The following is a 19,969-nucleotide window of genomic DNA, read 5'->3' on the forward strand; positions in this document are numbered from 1 at the left end:
AGATGCACAGAATCACTGTGAAGCCAGCATAGAGTTTCCATATACCCACACCCAATTCTCCTATTATTAACACCTTACACTAGTATGGTATATTTGGCACAATTAATGAACCAATACTGATTAAATTATGATGAACTAAAATGCATACTTTATTCAGATTTTCTTACTTTTTACCAAATGTCTTATTTGTCCCCTAAACTCTTCTTGACTGCGACCGCTTCTCAGATTTTCCTTGTTTTCAATGATCTTGAGAGTTTGGGAAAGCACCAGTCAGGGATTTTGTAGAATGTCTCTCCACTTGGATTTGTCCGATGTTTTTCTCGTGATTAAACTGGGGTTATGTATTCTGGGAGAAAGACCACAGAGGGAAAGAGTCATTCTTTTCTTCTTTTCTTTTTTTGTTTTTTTGTTTTGTTTTGTATTTTTTGAGACGGAGTCTTGCTCTGTCCCCCAGGCTGTAGTGCAGTGGCGCGATCTCGGCTCACTGCAAGCTCCGCTTCCTGGGTTCACACCATTCTCCTGCCTCAGCCTCCTGAGTAGCTGGGACTGCAGGCGCCCACCACCATGCAGGGCTAATTATTTGTGGTTTTAGTAGAGACAGGGTTTCACCGTGTTAGCCAGGATGGTCTCGATCTCCTGACCTCATGATCCGCCCGCCTCAGCCTCCCAAAGTGCTGGGATTACAGGCATGAGCCACCGCACCTGGCCTAAAGTGCCATTCTTATCACCTCATATCAAAGATACACACTATCAATATGACTTATCACTGCTAATGTCGACTTTGATCACTTGGCAGAGTTACTGTTTTTCAGGGGTTTCCACTGTAAATTTATTCTCTTTTTTGCTCTTTTCCTACTATATTCTTTGGAGGAAAGTCACTATGCACAGCCCACACTGTAGGAGTGGGAGTTTATGTTTCATCCCCTTAAGGACAAGACAACTACATGAATTATTGTGAATTCTTCTGCACAAGAGACTTGTCTCTACTCCCACAATTATTTATGTATTCAATCATTTATATCAGCATGGACTCACGAAAACTTATTTTGCATGTTGGGTTATAAGTCAATACTACTTTATTTTGTTGCTCAAATTCTTTCATCTTTGGCCACTAGTTCTTTCACTTGGCTCCTGTACTCTTTGGCATATTCTCACACTGTGAGTTTTGTGTGTGTTTCATACTCTCTTACTTTTGGGCACTACAAGATGCTCCAGGCTCATCTTATATATTTCTTTTCTTTTCCTTTCTTTTTTTTTTTTTTTTTTTTAAGAGAGAGGGTCTTGCTCTGTTGCCCACGTTGGAGTGCAGCAGTGGCAAGATCATAGCTCACTGTTAACCTTGAACTCCTGGGCTCAAGCGATCCTCCCACCTCCGTTTCCTGAGTAGCTGGGACTACAGGTGTGCACCACCACAGCCGGCAAATTTATAAAAACTTTTTGTACAGATGAGACTTCATTAGGTTGCTCAGGCTGGTCTCTAACTCCTGGCCTCAAAGCATCCTCCCACCATAGCCTCCCAAAGTGCTGGGATTACAGGTATTAGCCACCATGCCCAGCCTCATCTTGTATATTTCTTCCCACAGTTATAGAATCAGCCGTTTCTCCAATTTTTTTCCTTTGTTTGGAGAATGGTATCAGATATTGGAAACCAAGATCTGGGCACTAGGTGTGCTCATTGCTTGTATGTCATATTCAGTGAAATTTTAGTATGTTATTGAAAATTGTGTTGTAAAAAGATACTTAATGTCTACCAAATATTTAGAGAAATATGTAATTTATAAAATAGTATAATCTCATAAATTATTTCATATATAGAGAAGAAAATACACGAAAATACTAACAATGGTTATCTGTAGACATTCAATGATAGGTAACTGTATTAGGTTGGTTTTGCATTGCTATAAAGCAATACCTGGCCAGGTGTGGTGGCTCATGGCTGTAATTCCAACACTTTGGGAGGCCAAGGTTGGAGAATCCCTTGAGCCCAGGAGTTTGAGACCAGCCTGGGCAACATGGCAAAACTCTGTCTCTAAATAACAACAACAACAATAATAATAAAAGAAATGCCTGATTGGATAATTTATAAGAAAAGGGGTTTTATTGGCTTATGGTTCTGCAGGATATACAGGAAGGGTAGCAGCATCTGCTTCTGGGCAGGCCTCAGGAAGCTTCCAATCATGATGGAAGGCAAAGTGGGAGCAGGCACATCGCACAGTGAAAGCACGAGCAAGAGAGAGAGAAAGTGCCACACACTTTGAAACAGCCAAATCTCAAGAGAATTCACTTACTATCGCGAGGACAGCACCAAGAGGTTGGTGCCAAACCATTCATGAGAAACTGCCCCCATGATCTAATCGCCTCCCAACTGGCCCAACCTCCAACATTGGGGATTACATTTCAACGTGAGATTTGGGTGGGGACACAGATCCCATCTATATCAGTAATTTATTTTCTTTGTTTTGCATAATTACAATTTTAAAGTTTCTAAAACATACATGCATTCATTAATAATATGAAAAGAAAATGAGCTTAGGAAGCTCCTGTGATTGACCCAAAGTCACAGAGGTTCTATTGGTAGAGCTAGGATCAGAGTCTGAAGTTGGAAGATTTCACTCCAGCCTTGCTCCCACAGCACGAGGCCCATCATGTATCCCAAAGGGTGACACTGGCACTCTGAGGGAGTTGGGTTAAGACCTCTGACATCCCTTACCACTGAGAAGATGATGGTATAATCTCCCCTCCCTAAATAAATAAAAACAGTACTAAATTATAAAACACAAAATGTATATGAATGTCAAAATTAAAAGATCTTTCCAAATTTTTTAAATTGCAAAATGCTAGCAACATCTATTGAACCTCAATCTTTCACACTTTTAAAAACTGTTGTGGCTTGGTTAGATAAGCATAATGAAGTAATCGTGCTGCCTGGGACACAGCAGTGCAGGGCTGGTCCCCCAGTTCTACCAGCCACGCTCCTGATTTCCACAGATGCCAGGGACCATGCACATCACCTCCCACCTACAGAGAAAAGCTAGGCCCTAGGTAGTCAGACCAATACGAGTTGCATTATTTTTGGGAAGGGCTGGAGATAATCCAGTTTCCTGCAGAATTCAGATGGAAGGTCTCTAAAGATGATTCTCCAAGGTCCATGACTGTAGGGTTCTTGTTAATGCAAAGAATGATAAAACCTTTTCATTAATTTTATAGCTAAAAATCATACTGGATATTCCATTGTACCTATTAGACCAGTTAAAATGACTAAAGTAACATACCCCTACACTGGAGTAGAAGTAAGCCTTCTAGCTATTGATTCATTTATTGGCAATGTAGAGTAAGGTATCTTGCAAGAGTTTATGGAGTAGTTAATTTATATACTTGTTTGTTTACAAATACATACATCCATACAAGAATGTATATGGCAGCTTTATTTGTAATAGCCCTAACCTGGAAACAATGCAAATGCCTGTCAACAGGAAAATGAAAAACAAATTGTGGTAGAATGATTCTTTTAGTTATCTATTGCTACATAATAAACTACAACAAAATTTAAAGGCTTACACAATAATTTGTTTTTTCTCACAATTCTGTGGGCTTGGTTGTATTGAGCTGGGCAGTTTTTCTGTTCCACGTGGTGTTGACCATGGTTATGCATATGGCTACATTCAGCCAAGAGTTTGGCTGGGCCATGTCTGGCATCTCAGCTGGGTGACTGGAATGTCTGGTAGCTGGGTGAGCCGCTCCCTCCACATGGTCTCCCGTGGTTCTGTAGTCTAGCTGAATTTCAAGAGCAGCCAATGTCTTATTACCAATAACTTTTTCTTGAGCACTTACTATAACCCAGACACATCATTATATTGTCTTGTTTAATCTTCAAAAAAGTGACTGGAGGTGCATATAATTATTATGCTTTACGGTAGACTAATATGAAGCTCAGAAACAACAAATGTCAAATCTAAGTTCAACAGCTAATTAAGTGTCAGGGACCAATTAACCAGGAGTAAGAGATAGAGTTGGAGCTCCAATTCCTATCTGTCCCATTGCAATGGGAGTAACAATACTGCCAATATACAATTGGTCAGTGGCTTAGGGGAGCACTAATTTGATTTCCAAGCAAGAGAGCAGCTCCCAAAACAAAGAGACAAATATGTCCTGGGTATCTTCATGCTCAGTAAACTCAACACATCCCCTAGGATTAGTTGGGTCCTTGCTGCTCTATGGCTGTGCAAAGTCCATCTCAATGGGGCGTTTGCCACTTTCTATACTCAGCCAAGGGCTTTACCTTCCAAGCTCAACATTTTTCTTCCCCTAGCTGAGTATTAGGCAATGGCTGTCTTGGGTAAACTTTAGTGTGAATGACTAAAAGTCTCAGTCCTGCCAGGCCTATATGCTTTTTAAAAGAAAATCTTATGAACCCCAAATGGATGTATAATTAGTCAGATGTATCTGTTCATTCAAACAATGCTTGTTATGTGTTCACTTGTGCCTTTTACTATTCTAGGAGCTGGGATACAGCCATGAACAAAGATGATATTCTCTGGCCTCAATCAAGGAGCTTACTTTGTTTGGCAGGGGTAGGAGAGGAGAGTAGCATGGAGATGGACAAAAACAATGTCAGGCAGTGGTTAAGTGATAAGTACGTGGTTAGGATGGAGTATGCCTGGGTGGTTTAGAGGGTGCTATTTTCCATGGACTGGTCAGAGAAGGCATCTCATGAGGTGACACTTGAGCCATTCAGGCACCTGAGAGTCAAGAACTTCAGGCAGAAAAAAATGCCAGAGTCCGATGGCTGGGTGCAGTGGCTCACACCTGTAATCCCAGCACTTTGGGAGACTGAGGTTCATGGATCACCTGAGGTCAGGAGTTCGAGATCAGCCTGGCCAACATGGTGAAACCCCATCTCTACTAAAAATACAAAAAACTTATCCATCACGATCAAGTTGGCTTCATCTCTGGGATGCAAGGCTGGTTGAACATATGCAAATCAATAAACATAATCCATCACTTAAACAGAACCAATGACAAAAACCATATGATTGTCTCAATAGATGCAGAAAAGGCCTTCAACAAAATTCAACAGCCTTCATGCTAAAAACTCTCAATAAACTAGGTATTGATGGAACATATCTCAAAATAATAAGAGCTATTTATGACAAACCCACAGCCAACATCATACTGAATGGGCAAAAACTGGAAGCATTCCCTTTGAAAACTGGCACAAGACAAGGATGCCCTCTCTCACCACTCCTATTCAACATAGTACTGGAAGCTCTGGCTAAGGCAATCAGGCAAGAGAAAGAAATAAAGGTATTCACATAGCAAGAGAGGAAGTCAAATTATCTCTGTTTGCAGATGCCATGATTGCATATTTAGAAAACCCCATCGTCTCAGTCCAAAATCTCCTTAAGCTGATAAGCAACTTGAGCAAAGTCTCAGGATACAGAATCAATGTGCAAACATCACAAGCATTCCTTGTGACACCAGTAATACACCAATAATAGACAAACAGCCAAATCATGAGTGAACTCCCATTCACAATTGTTTCCAGGAGAATAAAATACCTAGGAATACAACTTACAAAGGATGTGAAGGACCTCTTCAAGGAGAACTACAAACCACTGCTCGAGGAAATAAGAGAGGACACAAACAAATGGAAAAATACTCCATGCTCATGGATAGGAAGATCAATATCATGAAAATGGCCAGACTCCCCAAAGTAATTTATAGATTCATTGCCATCCCCATGAAGCCACCATTGACTTTCTTCACAGAATTAGAAAAAAAGAACTTTAAATTTCATATGGAACCAAAAAAGAGCCCACATAGCCAAGACAATCCTAAGCAAAAGGAAAAAAGCTGGAGGCATCATGCTACCTGACTTCAATCTATAATGCAAGGCAAATACAAGTAACCAAAACAGCATGGTACTGGTACCAAAACAGAGATATAGACCAATGGAACAGAACAGAGGCCTCAGAAGTAACACCACACATCTACAACCATCTGGTCTTTGACAAACCTGACAAAAGCAAGCAATGGGGAAAGGATTCCCTATTTAATAAATGGTGTTGGGAAAACTGGCTAGCCATATGCAGAAAACTGAAACTGGACCCCTTCCTTACACCTTATACAAAAATTAACTCAAGATGGATTAGAGACTTAAGCATAAGACCTAAAACAATAAAAACCCTAGAAGAAAACCTAGGCAATACCATTCAGGACACAGGCATGGGCGAAGACTTCATGACTAAAACATCAAAAGCAATGGCAACAAAAGCCAAAACTGACACAATTGGGATCTAATTAAACTAAAGAGCTTCTGCACAGCAAAATAAACTATAATCAGAGTGAACAGGCAACCTACAGAATAGGAGATAATTTTTGCAATTTATCCATCTGACAAAGGGCTAATATCCAGAATCTACAAAGAACTTAAACAAATTTACAAGAAAAAAAAAATCTCATCAAAAAGTGGACAGAGGATATGAACAGACACTTCTCAAAAGAAGACATTTATGTAGCCAACAAACATAAGAAAAAAAAAGTTCATCATCACTGGTCATCAGAGAAATGCAAATCAAGACCACAATGAGATACCATCTCACCCCAGTTTGAATGATGATCATTAAAAAGTCAGGAAACAACAGATGCTGGAGAGGATATGGAGAAATAGGAACACTTTTACACTGTTGGTGGGAGTGTAAACTAGTTCAACCATTGTGGAAGACATTGTGGCAATTCCTCAAGATGTAGAAAGTGAAATACCATTTGACCCAGAAATCCCATTACTGGGTATATACCCAAAGGAATGTAAACCATTCTCTGTAAAGATACATGCACATGTATGTTGATTGTGGCACTGTTCACAATAGCAAAGACTTGGAACCAACCCAAGTGCCCATCAGTGATAGACTGGATAAAGAAAATGTGGCACATATACACCATGGAATACTATGCAGCCATATAAAAGCATGAGTTCATGTCTTTGCAGGGACATGGATGAAGCTAGAATCCATCATTCTCAGCAAACTAACACAGGAACAGAAAAGCAAGCACTGCATGTTCTCACTCATAAGTGGGAGTTGAACAATGAGAACACATGGACACAGGGAGAGGGACCTGGGACCTGTTGTGGGGTGGGGGACTAGGGGAGGGATAGCATTAGGAGAAATACCTAATGTAGATGATGGGTTGATGGGTGCAGCAAACCACCATGGCACGTGTATACCTATGTAACAAACTTGCATGTTCTGCACATGTACCCCAGAACTTAAAATATAATAATAATAATAATAATAAAAAACACAAAAATTAGCTGGGTGTGGGGGTGGGCGCCTGTAATCCCAGCTACTCGGGAGGCTGAGGCAGAAGAATCGCTTGAACCCGGGAGGCAAATGTTGCGGTGAGCTAAGATCGTGCCACTGCACTCCAGCCTGGCCAACAAGAGTGGACTGTGTCTCCAAAAAAAAGAAAAAAAAAACAACAAAAAACAAACAACAACAACAACAAAAGCAGAGTCCAGTGTAACTAGAATGGTGTAAAAAAGTAGTAGATGAGGTTAGAGTTAAAACAAAATATATGGCCTTGTAGGTTATGGAAAAGGCACTCGATTTTACAATAGTCCCCACATATCCATAGGTGTATATGTTCCCAGACCCCCAGTGGATGCCTGAAACCACAGATAGTAACAAACCCAATTGCTGTCAATTGGAAGACATGTCTGTTCATGTCCTCCACCCATAAATGTAATGCCTTTCCATCTTAACTAAGCGCATATCACACACTGTGGCTGTAACTTGTGCAGTTTGAAATGTAACACCAAAACTAGCACGCATTTGTTTTTCCTTCTTCACAGTTTCACAAATAGAAGAATCACTGTTACTGTCCATCTTAGCCAACTTAGCATACTATTTTTTTCTCCTTCCTTATTAAGCCAAGAGCTTTCACCTTTTCACTTAAAGGTGGCTTCTCTTTGGCACATCTGAATTGGCAGCATCACGACTCTTCTGCTCTGGGGCCATTATACAGTAAAACAAGGTGACTTGAACACAAGCACTGTGATATCTTGACAGTAGATTTGATAACCGAGATGGGTGACTAATGGGTGAAAAGTGCAGGAAGTGTGGATCCGCTAGACAAGGAATGATTCACATCACAGACAGAATGGGGCAGGAAGGGGCTAGATTTCATCACACTACTCAAAATGGTACACATTTAAAACTTCTGAATTTCTTACTTCTGAAATTTTCCTTTTAATATTTTCAGACCACAGGTAACTGCAGGTAAGCAAAACCTTGGAAAGCAAAACTGCAGATAAAGAGGGACTACTGTATTTGAAGTGAGATAGGAAACCATTAGTTTTTAGCAGAGTCATCATACAATCCAGTTGATGATTTAAAAGGATCATTTTGACTGCTGTGTGAGGGAAAGGGTAGAAACAGGTAGACCAGTTAAGAGGTTATTGCAAAAGTCCAGGGAATCGTGGCGTGGAATAGAGTAGAAACTGCCATGGAAATGGTGTTAAAAAGTTGGCTTTTGAATGTATTTCAAAAGAAGAGCTGGTGGGATTTGCTAATAAATTGGATGGAAGATGGAAGAGACAAGTCAAGAATGTCTCCAAGTTTTTGGCCCGACAAACCAAAACGGTGGAGATGAAATTTACTGAGATGGGAAAGGAAAAGGAGGGGAAGACGGGGGGGTGAAATTAGGAGTTCATTTTGGAACATATTAAGTATGAGACGCCCACTAAACATCCAGGTAGACATGTTGAACATGAGTCTGGAAAGCAAAGATGTTCATCTACAGACAGAAATTTGAGAGTGATCAGTGTATACATGCAATTTTATGCCATGAGACTAGATGAGATCATTCAGGGAGGGAATTTATTAGGTTGGTGCAAAAGGAATTGCGGTTTCTGTACTGTTGGAATTTGCCATTTGATACTGAAATAAATGTGGTTATGTTATACATCATTTTAATGGGCATTTCTTGTTTTTTTTTTTTTTTGCTAAGGACTTATTTCTTGCTGTTTATGTTTATTTTAGACTTTGGAAATGATGTTAGACAAAAGGCAAATGCAAGTGATTTTCTTATTCGAATTCAAAATGGGTCATAAAGGAGTAGAGACAACATGCAACATCAACAATGCATTTGGCCCAGGAACTGCTAACAAACCTACAGTGCAATGGTGGTTCAATAAGTTTTGCAAAGCAGAGGAGAGCCTTGAAATGAGGAGCATAGTGGCCAGCCGTCGGAAGTTAACAATGACTAATTGAGAGCAATCATCAAAGCTGATCCTCTTACATGAGAAGTTGCCAGAGAACTCAACACTGATCATTCTAAATTAAAAGCTCAACATTGACCATTCTAAATTTAAAAAAAAAATCGCATCTTCTCTTATTCTACACACCAACAATAAACCATTTCTCAATCAGATTGTGACGTGCGACAAAAAGTGGATTTTAGATGCCAACTGGCGACAACCAGCTCAGTGGTTGGATGGAGAAGAAGCTCTAAAGCACTTCCCAAAGCCAAACTTGCACCAAACTTGTCACTGTTTGGTGGTCTGCTGCTAGTCTGATCCAATAGAGCTTTCTGAATCCCGGCAAAATCATTACATCTGAGAAGTAAGTATGCTCAACAAATTGATGAGATACACCAAAAACTGCAATGCTTGCAGCCGGCATTGGTCAACAGAAAGGGCCCAGTTCTCCATGACAACCCTGGACCGCACGTCGCACAACCAATGCTTCAAAAATTGAACGAACTGGGCTATAAAGTTTTGCCTCATCCGCCACATTCACCTGACCTCTCATCAACCAGCTACCACTTCTTCAAGCATATCGACAGCTTTTTGCAGAGAAAACCTTTTCACAACCAGCAGGATGCAGACAGTGCAATCAAAGAGTTCATTGAAGCCTTAGTACGGGTTTTACGCTATAGGAAAAAACAAACTTATTTCTCACTGGCAAAAATATATTGATTGTAATTGTTCCTATTTTGATTAATAAAGATGTGTTTGAGCCTAGTTTTAATGATGTAACATTCATGGTCTGAAAGTACAATTACTTCTGCACCAACCTGAAGGCCCCTAATGTTTAGAAGTCAAGAACATGAGGAACAACCAGAAAAGGAGAGTGAAAAGTAGTAGTAAGGACACACACACACACAAACACACACACACAGAGAGAGAGAGAGAGAGAGAGAGAGAGAGAGAGAGAGAGATCTGAAAGCTAAGCACAAAAGCATTTCGAGAAGGTAGGAACATCACTTGTACTGGAAGGTTGATTAGGATGAGCCCCAAGAACTGTTTTTGGATATAGCAAGATGGAAGCTGGTAGTGAGTTGACAAGAGTTGTTTCCGTGGAGTCACAGAAACAAAAATTTAATTAAAACACTTTAAAAGAAATGGGAGAGCTGCCAGCAACCATCTTCCCACTGCAACCTGAAGGTGTGACACTCAGAAATGCTCCGAGGAATCTTTGTGCTGGAGAAAACATCTAACGTCACAGGTGGGCTCCCCAAGGAGGAGCACTGGAAGACTTTCAGCATTCCAGTGATGAAGATCATCAATCACATTGAGGAAGAACAGATTGCTGGTGCTGGCCATGAGGCTTGCTTCAGTGAAAGCCCCATCACAACGATGTGGGGCATGGTTTGGAGACCATAGGAAGTGCTTCCTAGAGAAGTCAGCAGCACAGGATGGTTCACAAACACACCCACTAAGGTGGCATCATGTCTAGCGGTGGCAGGCTACTCTGTGGGCACCCTGGCTGCATCCTCTATGCAGTGCCTGCCTGGTGCACAGTAGGTGCTGAGGGGATAAAGTCTATGAGGGACCCCACTCCCACAAACGACTTCACCTATTTATGCCCTACATCTCTCCTGTGCCAGTTTCTCCTGTCTTCTCCCACACACACTTTTCTACCTTGCTTTGTGTCCTGGAAGACTACAAATTACATCCACAGGCCACCTGCCCTCTGGTTTTGGGTCAAGTATGACCAATGCGGACCCCAGGCAGAAGTCTAGAAAGAAGGAAAGCGAGGTCAGGGTATGTATTCTGTGGTTTCTTCCCTGTGGTCACCTCAGCCTGACAGCTCATGTCAACTGAAGGTCATGAATCAGGTGTTTATGTTCTCTCTCCATCCGGATTCTGATAGCTAAACACTCTCTCTCATCCCTTCAGGGGCGAGGGATGGTAACACTTCTATTCCTAGCTTCAGGGCAGACAATGCTTTGTGGTTTCCTTACCCTGCCCTTCTTATGCAAATAATTATTTTATTAAACCCCCTTAGAATTATCCTAATTTTTGTGTGCCATCTGTTTCCCGAACTCAGATAGAATCTGTATCTGAATAATGACATTAATAACTCTCTGAATTCCACTAGAACCTTGCTACTCAAATATGCCAGCTGCATCACCATCGCCTGGGAGTTTGTTAGAAATGCACAATCTCAGGCCCCACTCCGAAGTACCGAATCAGAGTGTGCATGCATTTTAAAAAGAGTAATGAGGCTGGCCGCGACGGCTCACACCTGTAATCCCAGCACTTTGGGAGGCTGAGGCGGGCAGATTGCCTGAGCTCAGGAGTTCGAGACCAGCCTGGGCAACATGGTGAAACCCCATCTCTACTAAAATACAAAAAAATTAGCTGGGTGTGGTAGCGGGAGCCTGTAGTCCCAGCTACTCAGGAGGCTGAGGCAGGAGAATTGCTTACACCCGGGAGGCGGAGGTTGCAGTGAGCTGAGATCGTGCCACTGTGCTCCAGCCTGGGTGACAGAGCGAGACGCCATCTCATAGATAGATAGATAGATAGATAGATAGATAGATAGATAGACAGACAGACAGACAGACAGACAGACAGACAGACAGACAGATAGATAGATAGATAGATAGATAGATAGATAGACAGACAGACAGATAGATAGATAGATAGGGAGTAATGAGCCTTGCTTCAGTGAAAACTCCATCACAACGATGTGGGGGAATGGCCTGGAGGCCAAAGGAAGTGCTTCCTAGAGAAGTCAGCAACAAAGGATGGTTCACAAACACACCTGCTAAGTTTGGTGATTCCTGTACACGTTAACATTTAAATAGATCCTGAAAGCTGAAGTTGAAGCACTGAGGTTGACACTCTGGGCTATACAGAGAAAGCAGTGTCAGATGGTGGTTAAGAACACCTCGTAGGCAGACTGCCAAGGTATAAGTCCTAACCTGGCCCTTACTCCAGCCAAATTGCCTTACTTCTCTATGCCTCAGTCTCCTCAATTGTAAAATGAGTGAAATCAGAGTGGCTGGGAGAATCACATTAAATAGTGCAGGTAAAATAATTCAAAGAACAATGCACGCAGTCACGGACTCAATAAAGGTTAACTCTAAAAAAAAAAAAAAAAAGAATCTAAGAAGCACGGCATTGGAGTATTCTGAGTGTTACTGAAGCTCTTTAGGTACAAAAAACCCAAAGACTCACTAAGCCTAGCTCAGGCAGGACAACGGGGTCTTACGCCTCAGGCAGAGGAGACAGACTTACACAGCAATCCAAGAAGAAGACCCATGAAAAGGTGAAGCCTCATGGAGACAAGAACCAGGGGGTCAGCTTGGATCTGGGAGTCTTCCCCAGACGGCCCTGACCAGGACTCACGACTCTGTGCATTGCTTCCGCTCCTATGACCAGTTGGGTCCCTCACCACTTGCTCTTGTCTTTTTGCCAGCTCTTTTTCACCTGTAGTTTTGTCGGGTTTTTTTTTTTTTTTTTTTTTTTTTTTTTTCCTTTTTGTGGAGAACGGCGTCTCGCTATATTACCCAGGCAGGTCTCGAACTCCTGGGCTCGAGCTATCCTCCCACCTCTGCCTCCCTGAGAGCTGGGATTACAGGCGTGAGCCACCACGCCTGGCCTCACCTGTAGTTTTAACTAACTTCTAATTTGAGTTCTTTTTGCCTATCACGTGCTCCCTGGTCTGTCTCATAACCTTCCAATTTTGCTCACTACCTAAATTTCAGTTTCTGAGAGTAAAAAAGTCATTCACTCAATTCATCCCTGTTTGGGCAGAGCTTTTGGCACCAGCCTCCCTCACAGGCTAATGGGTTAGAATTTCTGAGTCAGCAGGCACTAGGTAATACAGTATAAAACATTTCTGCCCTGGGCTGTCGGCTCAGCAGGGGCTGTGGAAGAAAATCACACTATGATTACATGTCTAGTTAAAATGGTCTTAAAAGACATGAAACAGGGTTTGAAATCTGGGTTGCAGGCTCTTTCCCCTTCACCTATACCACCATCTCCCATCCTCCCTCCTTCCCCCCGCTTCCTGCGAGCACCTGCACCCTCTGGCAGTTGAGGTGACTTTTCATGTTCAGCATATTTCAAATGTTGTGTAACAAAATTAATTACATTTAATTAAACTTAACAATTTTTTACAGCCCCAAACAAATCTAAAATGCCATGTTAAGCTTATGAGATGGCAGCCCTCCAAAGGGTTCTGCTGCTGGGAGAATCCATCAGAGGCTTATGTAATTTTAGGGATCATTTTACATGAGTCTGATGAAAGGTCCCTTAGCCTTCATTAAGCATCAAACAAGAATTATTGTCTGGGTCCTAGACCAAGCAACTACCTATGTCCTCCCTCCTTCCTGCATTCCAGCAAGAATTCCCTCACTCAAACCACAATCTTCCTCTTTCCGTCTGCTCTTTTCAAGGTGCACTCAAATCATGAGATTGCTTCTCTCTTTCCCCCCACTACACAGCAGCAAGGGAGGGAACTGTATCTCTTACGAGCACAGGGCCTGGTATATGGGAGTTGCTGAATTTATTAACATTTGTCGAATGAACGACTGCTCTTGCTCATTGGTTATGTGTTTCTCCCACCTCGTGTATGAGTCAGGCTTTACTGTAATAAACCCCCAGGTCTCAGCGGATTTCTTGTTCTGCAGGATTGAGAGGTGGCTGTAGGTCTGCTTCACCTGCCTTCTCACCTTGGGCCCAGACTGAGGAGTGTCTTCTCTCTGGTTCATGCTGATCTGAAGGTGTAAGGCAGGACTGATGGAAACATCAATGCAGCTTCAAAGCTCTGCGTGTGCCCAGCCCACAGTCACTTCTTCTGCGTACTATGGGCTAAAAGCAGGTCACATGACCAAGCCCAATATTGGTGGGCTGTTAAGAATATGTTCCCCAAGGGAGGGAGGGAGCCAGAGTGAGTAGCTGCTGCACAAAATACAATCCATCACGCATTGTTGCATGAGTTTTCTACCAGCGCTTCTCTGATGCTTTAACTAGTTTTCAAAATCGGCAAAGTAAAAGCCCCTATGACACATATATTAGGATCCATTCAGTTCCAGGGACAGAAATACAAGCCAAAATATTTTATGCAAAAGAGAAATGTACTTATTCATGACATAACCGCGAAGTCCACGAAATAGATTCGGGTGAAGCCCAGGGGCTCGATGTCATCAGGGCTTTTTCTTCATCTCATTACTCTGCTCGCCTCCGTGTGTTGGTCTTATTCTCCCCACTCTTTCAGAGGCAGCCCGAGGCCTTATGTCTACATCCTTCCTTCATAGTAACTCCCCATGTGTACAGAATTTCTTCTCACTTGCAGGGAAGGAGTCTAATTGTCCCCACCTGGGTGTTACAGCTGCACCAATCTCTGTCTCTAGGAGACGGGTTCTGATGGCTGGCCAGATTTTAACCAGGTACCCACCCCTGATGTCAGAGAAAACAGGGTCTATTACTAAACATTCACACATGGTACAAATGACAGGGAGCCAAAACAGTAGCTAATTTAGCCCACTTACAAACATATTTGTTACCCAAGTTTTCTATTAGCACTGTTCTGATCTTTAGAATTCGTTTTCAAAAATCTGCACACTAAAATCCCCTACAACGTACACATTTGTCAGGATCCATTCAGTTCCAGAGACCGAATACAACTCAAACTAGTCTATGAACCAAAGGCCTTGCAATATGTTTATTCAATGTTTATATATAGGGAGTAAACTACCTTAATTCCTTACTTGGGTCAGGAAAAACAATCTGAAACCATACAGGGTAAATTCAACAGTAAACCTTCAGTTTACATACTCTTGCACTTTATGTCTTTTGAAAAAATTTAAGGCCAAGAGATCCTGTATCAGAAACTTTTTTTTTGAGACAGGGTCTCACTCTGTCACCCAGGCTGGAGCACAGTGATGCCATCACAGCTCACTGCAGCCTCGACCTCCTGGGCCCAAGCGATCCTCACAGCTCACTACAGCCTCCCAATTAGCTAAGGCCACAGGTATACACCACGACACCCAGCTAATTCGTTAATTATTTGTAGAGACAAGATCTCACAAAGTTGCCCAGGCATGTCTCAAACTCCTGGCCTCAAGCGATCCTCCTGCCTCAGCCTCCCAGAGATGGGATCCCAAAGGCTTGAACCACCATGCCCGGCCAGAAACTAATTTTAAAAATCTACCCAGGTTGTTGTCCACTGAATTCCTTTCCCATCTACTTTCCCCTTTCTTCTCTATACAGCCATTTCGTCCAGTTCTCATTTCTATCATTCTATATCCTTCCTACGAGAAGTGATAGGGGAATGTGCTACAAAAGATCTTTAAAAATTGAGCTGATTTTATGTCTGCTCATTAATTCACTAAGCAACCAGAGGGCAGTTGCTGTGTTTGGCTCTGGGGATGAAACATGGCCCTTTTGCTCTTTCAAGAAACTTGTCATTATAAAAGGGGCAACAGACATATAAACAAATGTCTGTAACATCGCACGATAGGCACTGTAATAGAAGGAACAGCTGGAGAGAAGTGTGCCAAGATCCACGTGCTGTGAAGAGAATTCTGAGCACCAGGGGAAAGCTGGGTGGGAGAAATGTGAGAGCAGAGGCAGTGGCCAGGCAGGAGATGTTGCAGGGGTCTCAGCAGCACATGATGGGAGAATGAACTCTGACTGAAGGCAGCAGCTGTGAGAATAGAGAAGAAACAATGGATAAGAAAGTTGTGGCCGGGCATGACGGCTCACGCCTGTAATCCCAGCACTTTGGGAGGCTGAGGCGGGCAGATCACCTGAGGTCAGGAGTTCAAGACCAGCCTGACCAACATGGTGAAACCCTGTCTCTGCTAAAAATACAAAAAATTAGCCAGGCATGGTGGTGGGCGCCTGTAATTCCAGCTACTCAGGAGGCTGAAGCAGGAGAATCGCTTCAACCCAGGAGGTGGAGGCTGCAGTGAGCTGAGATCACGCCATTGTACTCCAGCCTGGGCGACAAGAGCAGAACTCTGTCTCAACAACAACAAAAAGAAAGTTGTTACAGAAGAGGCATCAAAAGAACAAGTAAAGCAAAGAGTGGGAAGAGGGAGAAGATGAAGTGTCGCCTGATTTCATTTTGATAGTGAAATGATGTTGGTGCTGGCTCACAAGGATATCAAACAAAAAAAGAAAAGAAACTTTTCTGAGACAAACGTGGACTTAGGCTGAGTTGAAAAGGTTTGAGATATCCAGGTATTAATGCCATCATTTCTCTTCCTTGTAATTTTATTTGCACCTGTTACTGAAAATATTTGTGCATGGAGTGGGAAAATAGAAAAGGGACGGAATCATGAGAAGGTAGCAGATCTATAAGATCAGTTTCATGTCAAGACTCATTTCTTTACCATATTCTTTCCCCTTGAAGAATCTGAGTTATCTGTAACAAAAAAGAGGCTCTGCCTTGTTTTGCATCGTACTCATTACCAGGAGCTGGGTCTGGGTGGGGCTCTGTGGTAGTGCCGACTGGAGCACTTGCAGAGGACCTGCAGCTACTACATGCACAGTAAGAGGCCATGTTTTAGTCAGTCTTCGTATTTAGAACTTCTGTGAATTTTATAAACGATCGCTAGCAAACCTGCAAGTGTTAAGTTAAATGATATCCTTGAGAAGGCTAATTTAAGAACATGACAAATTCACTGTTTCAGGAATTGGCCAAGCACTTTAACCTTAAGAACCTTCCTTTGAGAGTTCTCTTACGTTACTGGACATAATGTAAACATTAATACTTTCTTTTATAGGAAACATGTTTATTATTGATTATCTCAATTCAAAAATATTCTTTCTCAGGGCTGGTCCATCATGCTCAGTCTTTTTGCAAATATTAAATACACCGAAATCATGAGCAATTTTAACAGTAACATAAAAACTTCTGTACAGTAAGCAAGACAGGAATTTCCAACAATGACACAAGAGCTCCAGAACTTGCCAGTAAAACAAAGGCAGCATTTCTAATGACAAGGCGTAGGAACCCATGGATAACAATCTAACGGAACACATGCTGGAAACCGGGGTCAGGAAATGGTATCATCCACCCTCGATCTGAGTATGCTCAGTGATGGCACAAAGCGTATCCTGTGAGAGGGACTTGGAGATACGATCGCTTCTATCCAGAAATGTGCCCTTTGGGAATGGGGCATATGGTACACCTAAGTGCCCCCAAATCAACTGTGTTTCAACTTCTTGCCTATACAATCATAACCAAGGTTTCAAGGAGAAGGCAGGCGCAGGAAGTATTTAGCTTTGACTTCTTAGCAGATGTAACACCAGCTCTTCATCCTCCGCTAAAGACAGGCCGGTATCCAAAGGCTCTAACGTGTCCCACTTGGCCTTCTTTCGGTTACGACTTGATGGTCCCACGTCTTCCACTTCACTGTTGTTCCTCTTCTTCTTTCCCTGCTGCTTCTTGGTATCACTGGTGAGGAGAAATCCAAAGATTTACTTTAGACTCGGTATGAAATCAAACATTTAAAATAGGACAAAATTACAGAGAGTTGGTAAAGTGATATTATTCAAGAATGAAGGAAACCATGGCAACATCAAGATATCTGTATAATTAGTAAGTACCTTCCCATCAGTAGATAGGTCCTACCATGCACCAGGCACGTGCAAGGTACTTTGTTCACACTGGGTATTCCAATCTTCACAATCATTCTAGGGAGTTACAGCTGTATCATCGACAATTTGAGGACACAGAGAGGCACCACAGGTATGTCTGGCTCCAGTGTGTGCTTGTCCTGCCATGTCAAACTACCTCTACTGAAAGTCAGGTTATCTTTAGGTAACAGTGTGCAAGCTAACAGCTATCTGGACAACAGGTGCTGCTTCTAATATCTGTTGCATTAAGCTGTGATCTAGAGATCATGCATAAAATAGAATCTGAGATGTTAAATTACAGATTACTTAAGACGTCAAATAAATTTCCTCCATTTAAAAATCTGTATCAAAGACACACACATAGCCTTAAGAAAGCAAACATTATTGTAGTATTTTGTACATACCCAAGACATAGACTATAAAAACAAAGCTAATTTCTGAAAGTAGAGGAAATCACTTGATATGCTAAAAATAGAAGAAAAAGCAAAACATTCTCCTCCAAGCATTTTGAGATATTAGCTGTTCCAAGATGACCCAATTATTGGATATACGATTAAAACAAAATAAAAAGTCCATCTATTGGCAGTAGCAACCATGAATACAAGGCTTCCTCAGGGTCTGGCACTGCGCTACATACCTTACATAGATTATGTCATTGATATTCATGGTAACCCTCAGTGTGGAGTGCATGAGTCTCGTTCTGCAATGAGGTTAAGAGAGGTTAAATGACTGGACCAAGATTACACCCATGGGATTCAAACCCAGGTATGAATGATACTGAACCCAGCCCCAAAGGCAGGCTTTTGAAAGCAATTAGAGTTGACTCAATCAACATTTAAATACCAGGAACTGTGGAAAGAGCGCTGGTTTGGCATCAACACAGTCAGACCTTGAATTAACACTTCTAAACCTCAGTTTTATTTGTAAAGACAGGTATTATGTAATTTATTTAAAATTGTGAGAATTAAATGAACTTATATAAATGAGAACACACAGTAGTGCTCAATACATGTTAACTTTCTGTCTATAAACTACTTCCTTTTAAATTCTCACATTCACTATATCTAATCAGCAAAAAAAAAAAAAAAAAAATCACAGAAATATTACATTATATCTCAAGCACATGGCGTGTTCTGAAAGAGAACAAACTGCTCCACTTCCAATGGCCTGGATTACTCTTTAAGAAGACAGCCTGGATATCAAAGTGAATGCACCTAATCAGCACATCCATTTATGACCAGCTTGATGCAAACCTGGAAATCATTCCTCCATTTTCCTCCCAGAAGTGTCCAATGCTCTGACTCAGCCATTCTCTTTCACCACTGGAGGAAAGACAAACTAGATGGCACTATGAGGTTATTTAAAGCCACAAATTACTGTATTTTAAAAGAGTGCCTGGAGAGATGAACATGAAAGAGTTCCCTGTGATACAAATTCAGTCAGCAAATAATTAAAATAATTCTTAGTGAAAAGGGGCCTTAAAAAAAAGTATTGAGCCCTAATCTTATGAGTATGGCCAGTCCTGTGACAATCCCACAGGGTTACAGTGCCAGGATTTATCTGGTTCAAGGGAATACTGATTTTTGCTCTACGTATACGTCAAGCGCATCTCAGGTCAGCTCATCAGAAATGGCCTGATTAGTGAGCTGTCTATTGCATCCTCTGTTAATGTGCTCCTGCACATTACATGCGCTGCAGGAAATAGGTGGTTTGGATAATAAAAGGTGGAAAATTATGTAGTCCAAGTATTTTCACAATAGGCAGCTTTGCTGCTTTGTGGATCACTTCAAATTCCAGGAAGGCCCTTTATACTACTTTCTATAGCAAATGAGCAGCAATCTGTATAATAAATTAATTATTAAACAACAGTATAGGTATTCTACATATAAATTACCAAAAGGGGGATACTGTAATAAACCTAGAAAGTAATTAGGAAGCAGAAAGCAAACTATAGCCACTATCTGGTCTCTTCAGAAAAGGCCTCTTCCAAATGGAGTGGCACTAGAGGGCTCCCTTTCATTTACAACCTAATGAATCAGGCAGGCAGTGGGGTTCTGACCCCATCTAGCTAATGTTCACCTGGAGCTC

General features: G+C 41.8%; 1 protein-coding gene across 1 annotated transcript in view; it reads right to left on the reverse strand.

The window, feature by feature from the left end:
- Nucleotides 1–17,010: 17,010 nt before the first annotated feature.
- DDX10 (DEAD (Asp-Glu-Ala-Asp) box polypeptide 10) overlaps nucleotides 17,011–19,969 on the reverse strand; it is a 275,033-nt gene continuing 272,074 nt past the window's right edge. Inside the window, exon 18 of the mRNA XM_011984743.1 lies at nucleotides 17,011–17,699. Within this exon, the coding sequence (XP_011840133.1) occupies nucleotides 17,522–17,699 (178 nt within the window). The 3' untranslated portion in view covers nucleotides 17,011–17,521. The remainder of the gene's footprint in view (nucleotides 17,700–19,969) is intronic.

The sequence above is a fragment of the Mandrillus leucophaeus genome, unplaced genomic scaffold (genome assembly GCF_000951045.1).
Source record: "Mandrillus leucophaeus isolate KB7577 unplaced genomic scaffold, Mleu.le_1.0 Scaffold273, whole genome shotgun sequence".
NCBI classification, from domain to species: Eukaryota; Metazoa; Chordata; class Mammalia; order Primates; family Cercopithecidae; genus Mandrillus; species Mandrillus leucophaeus.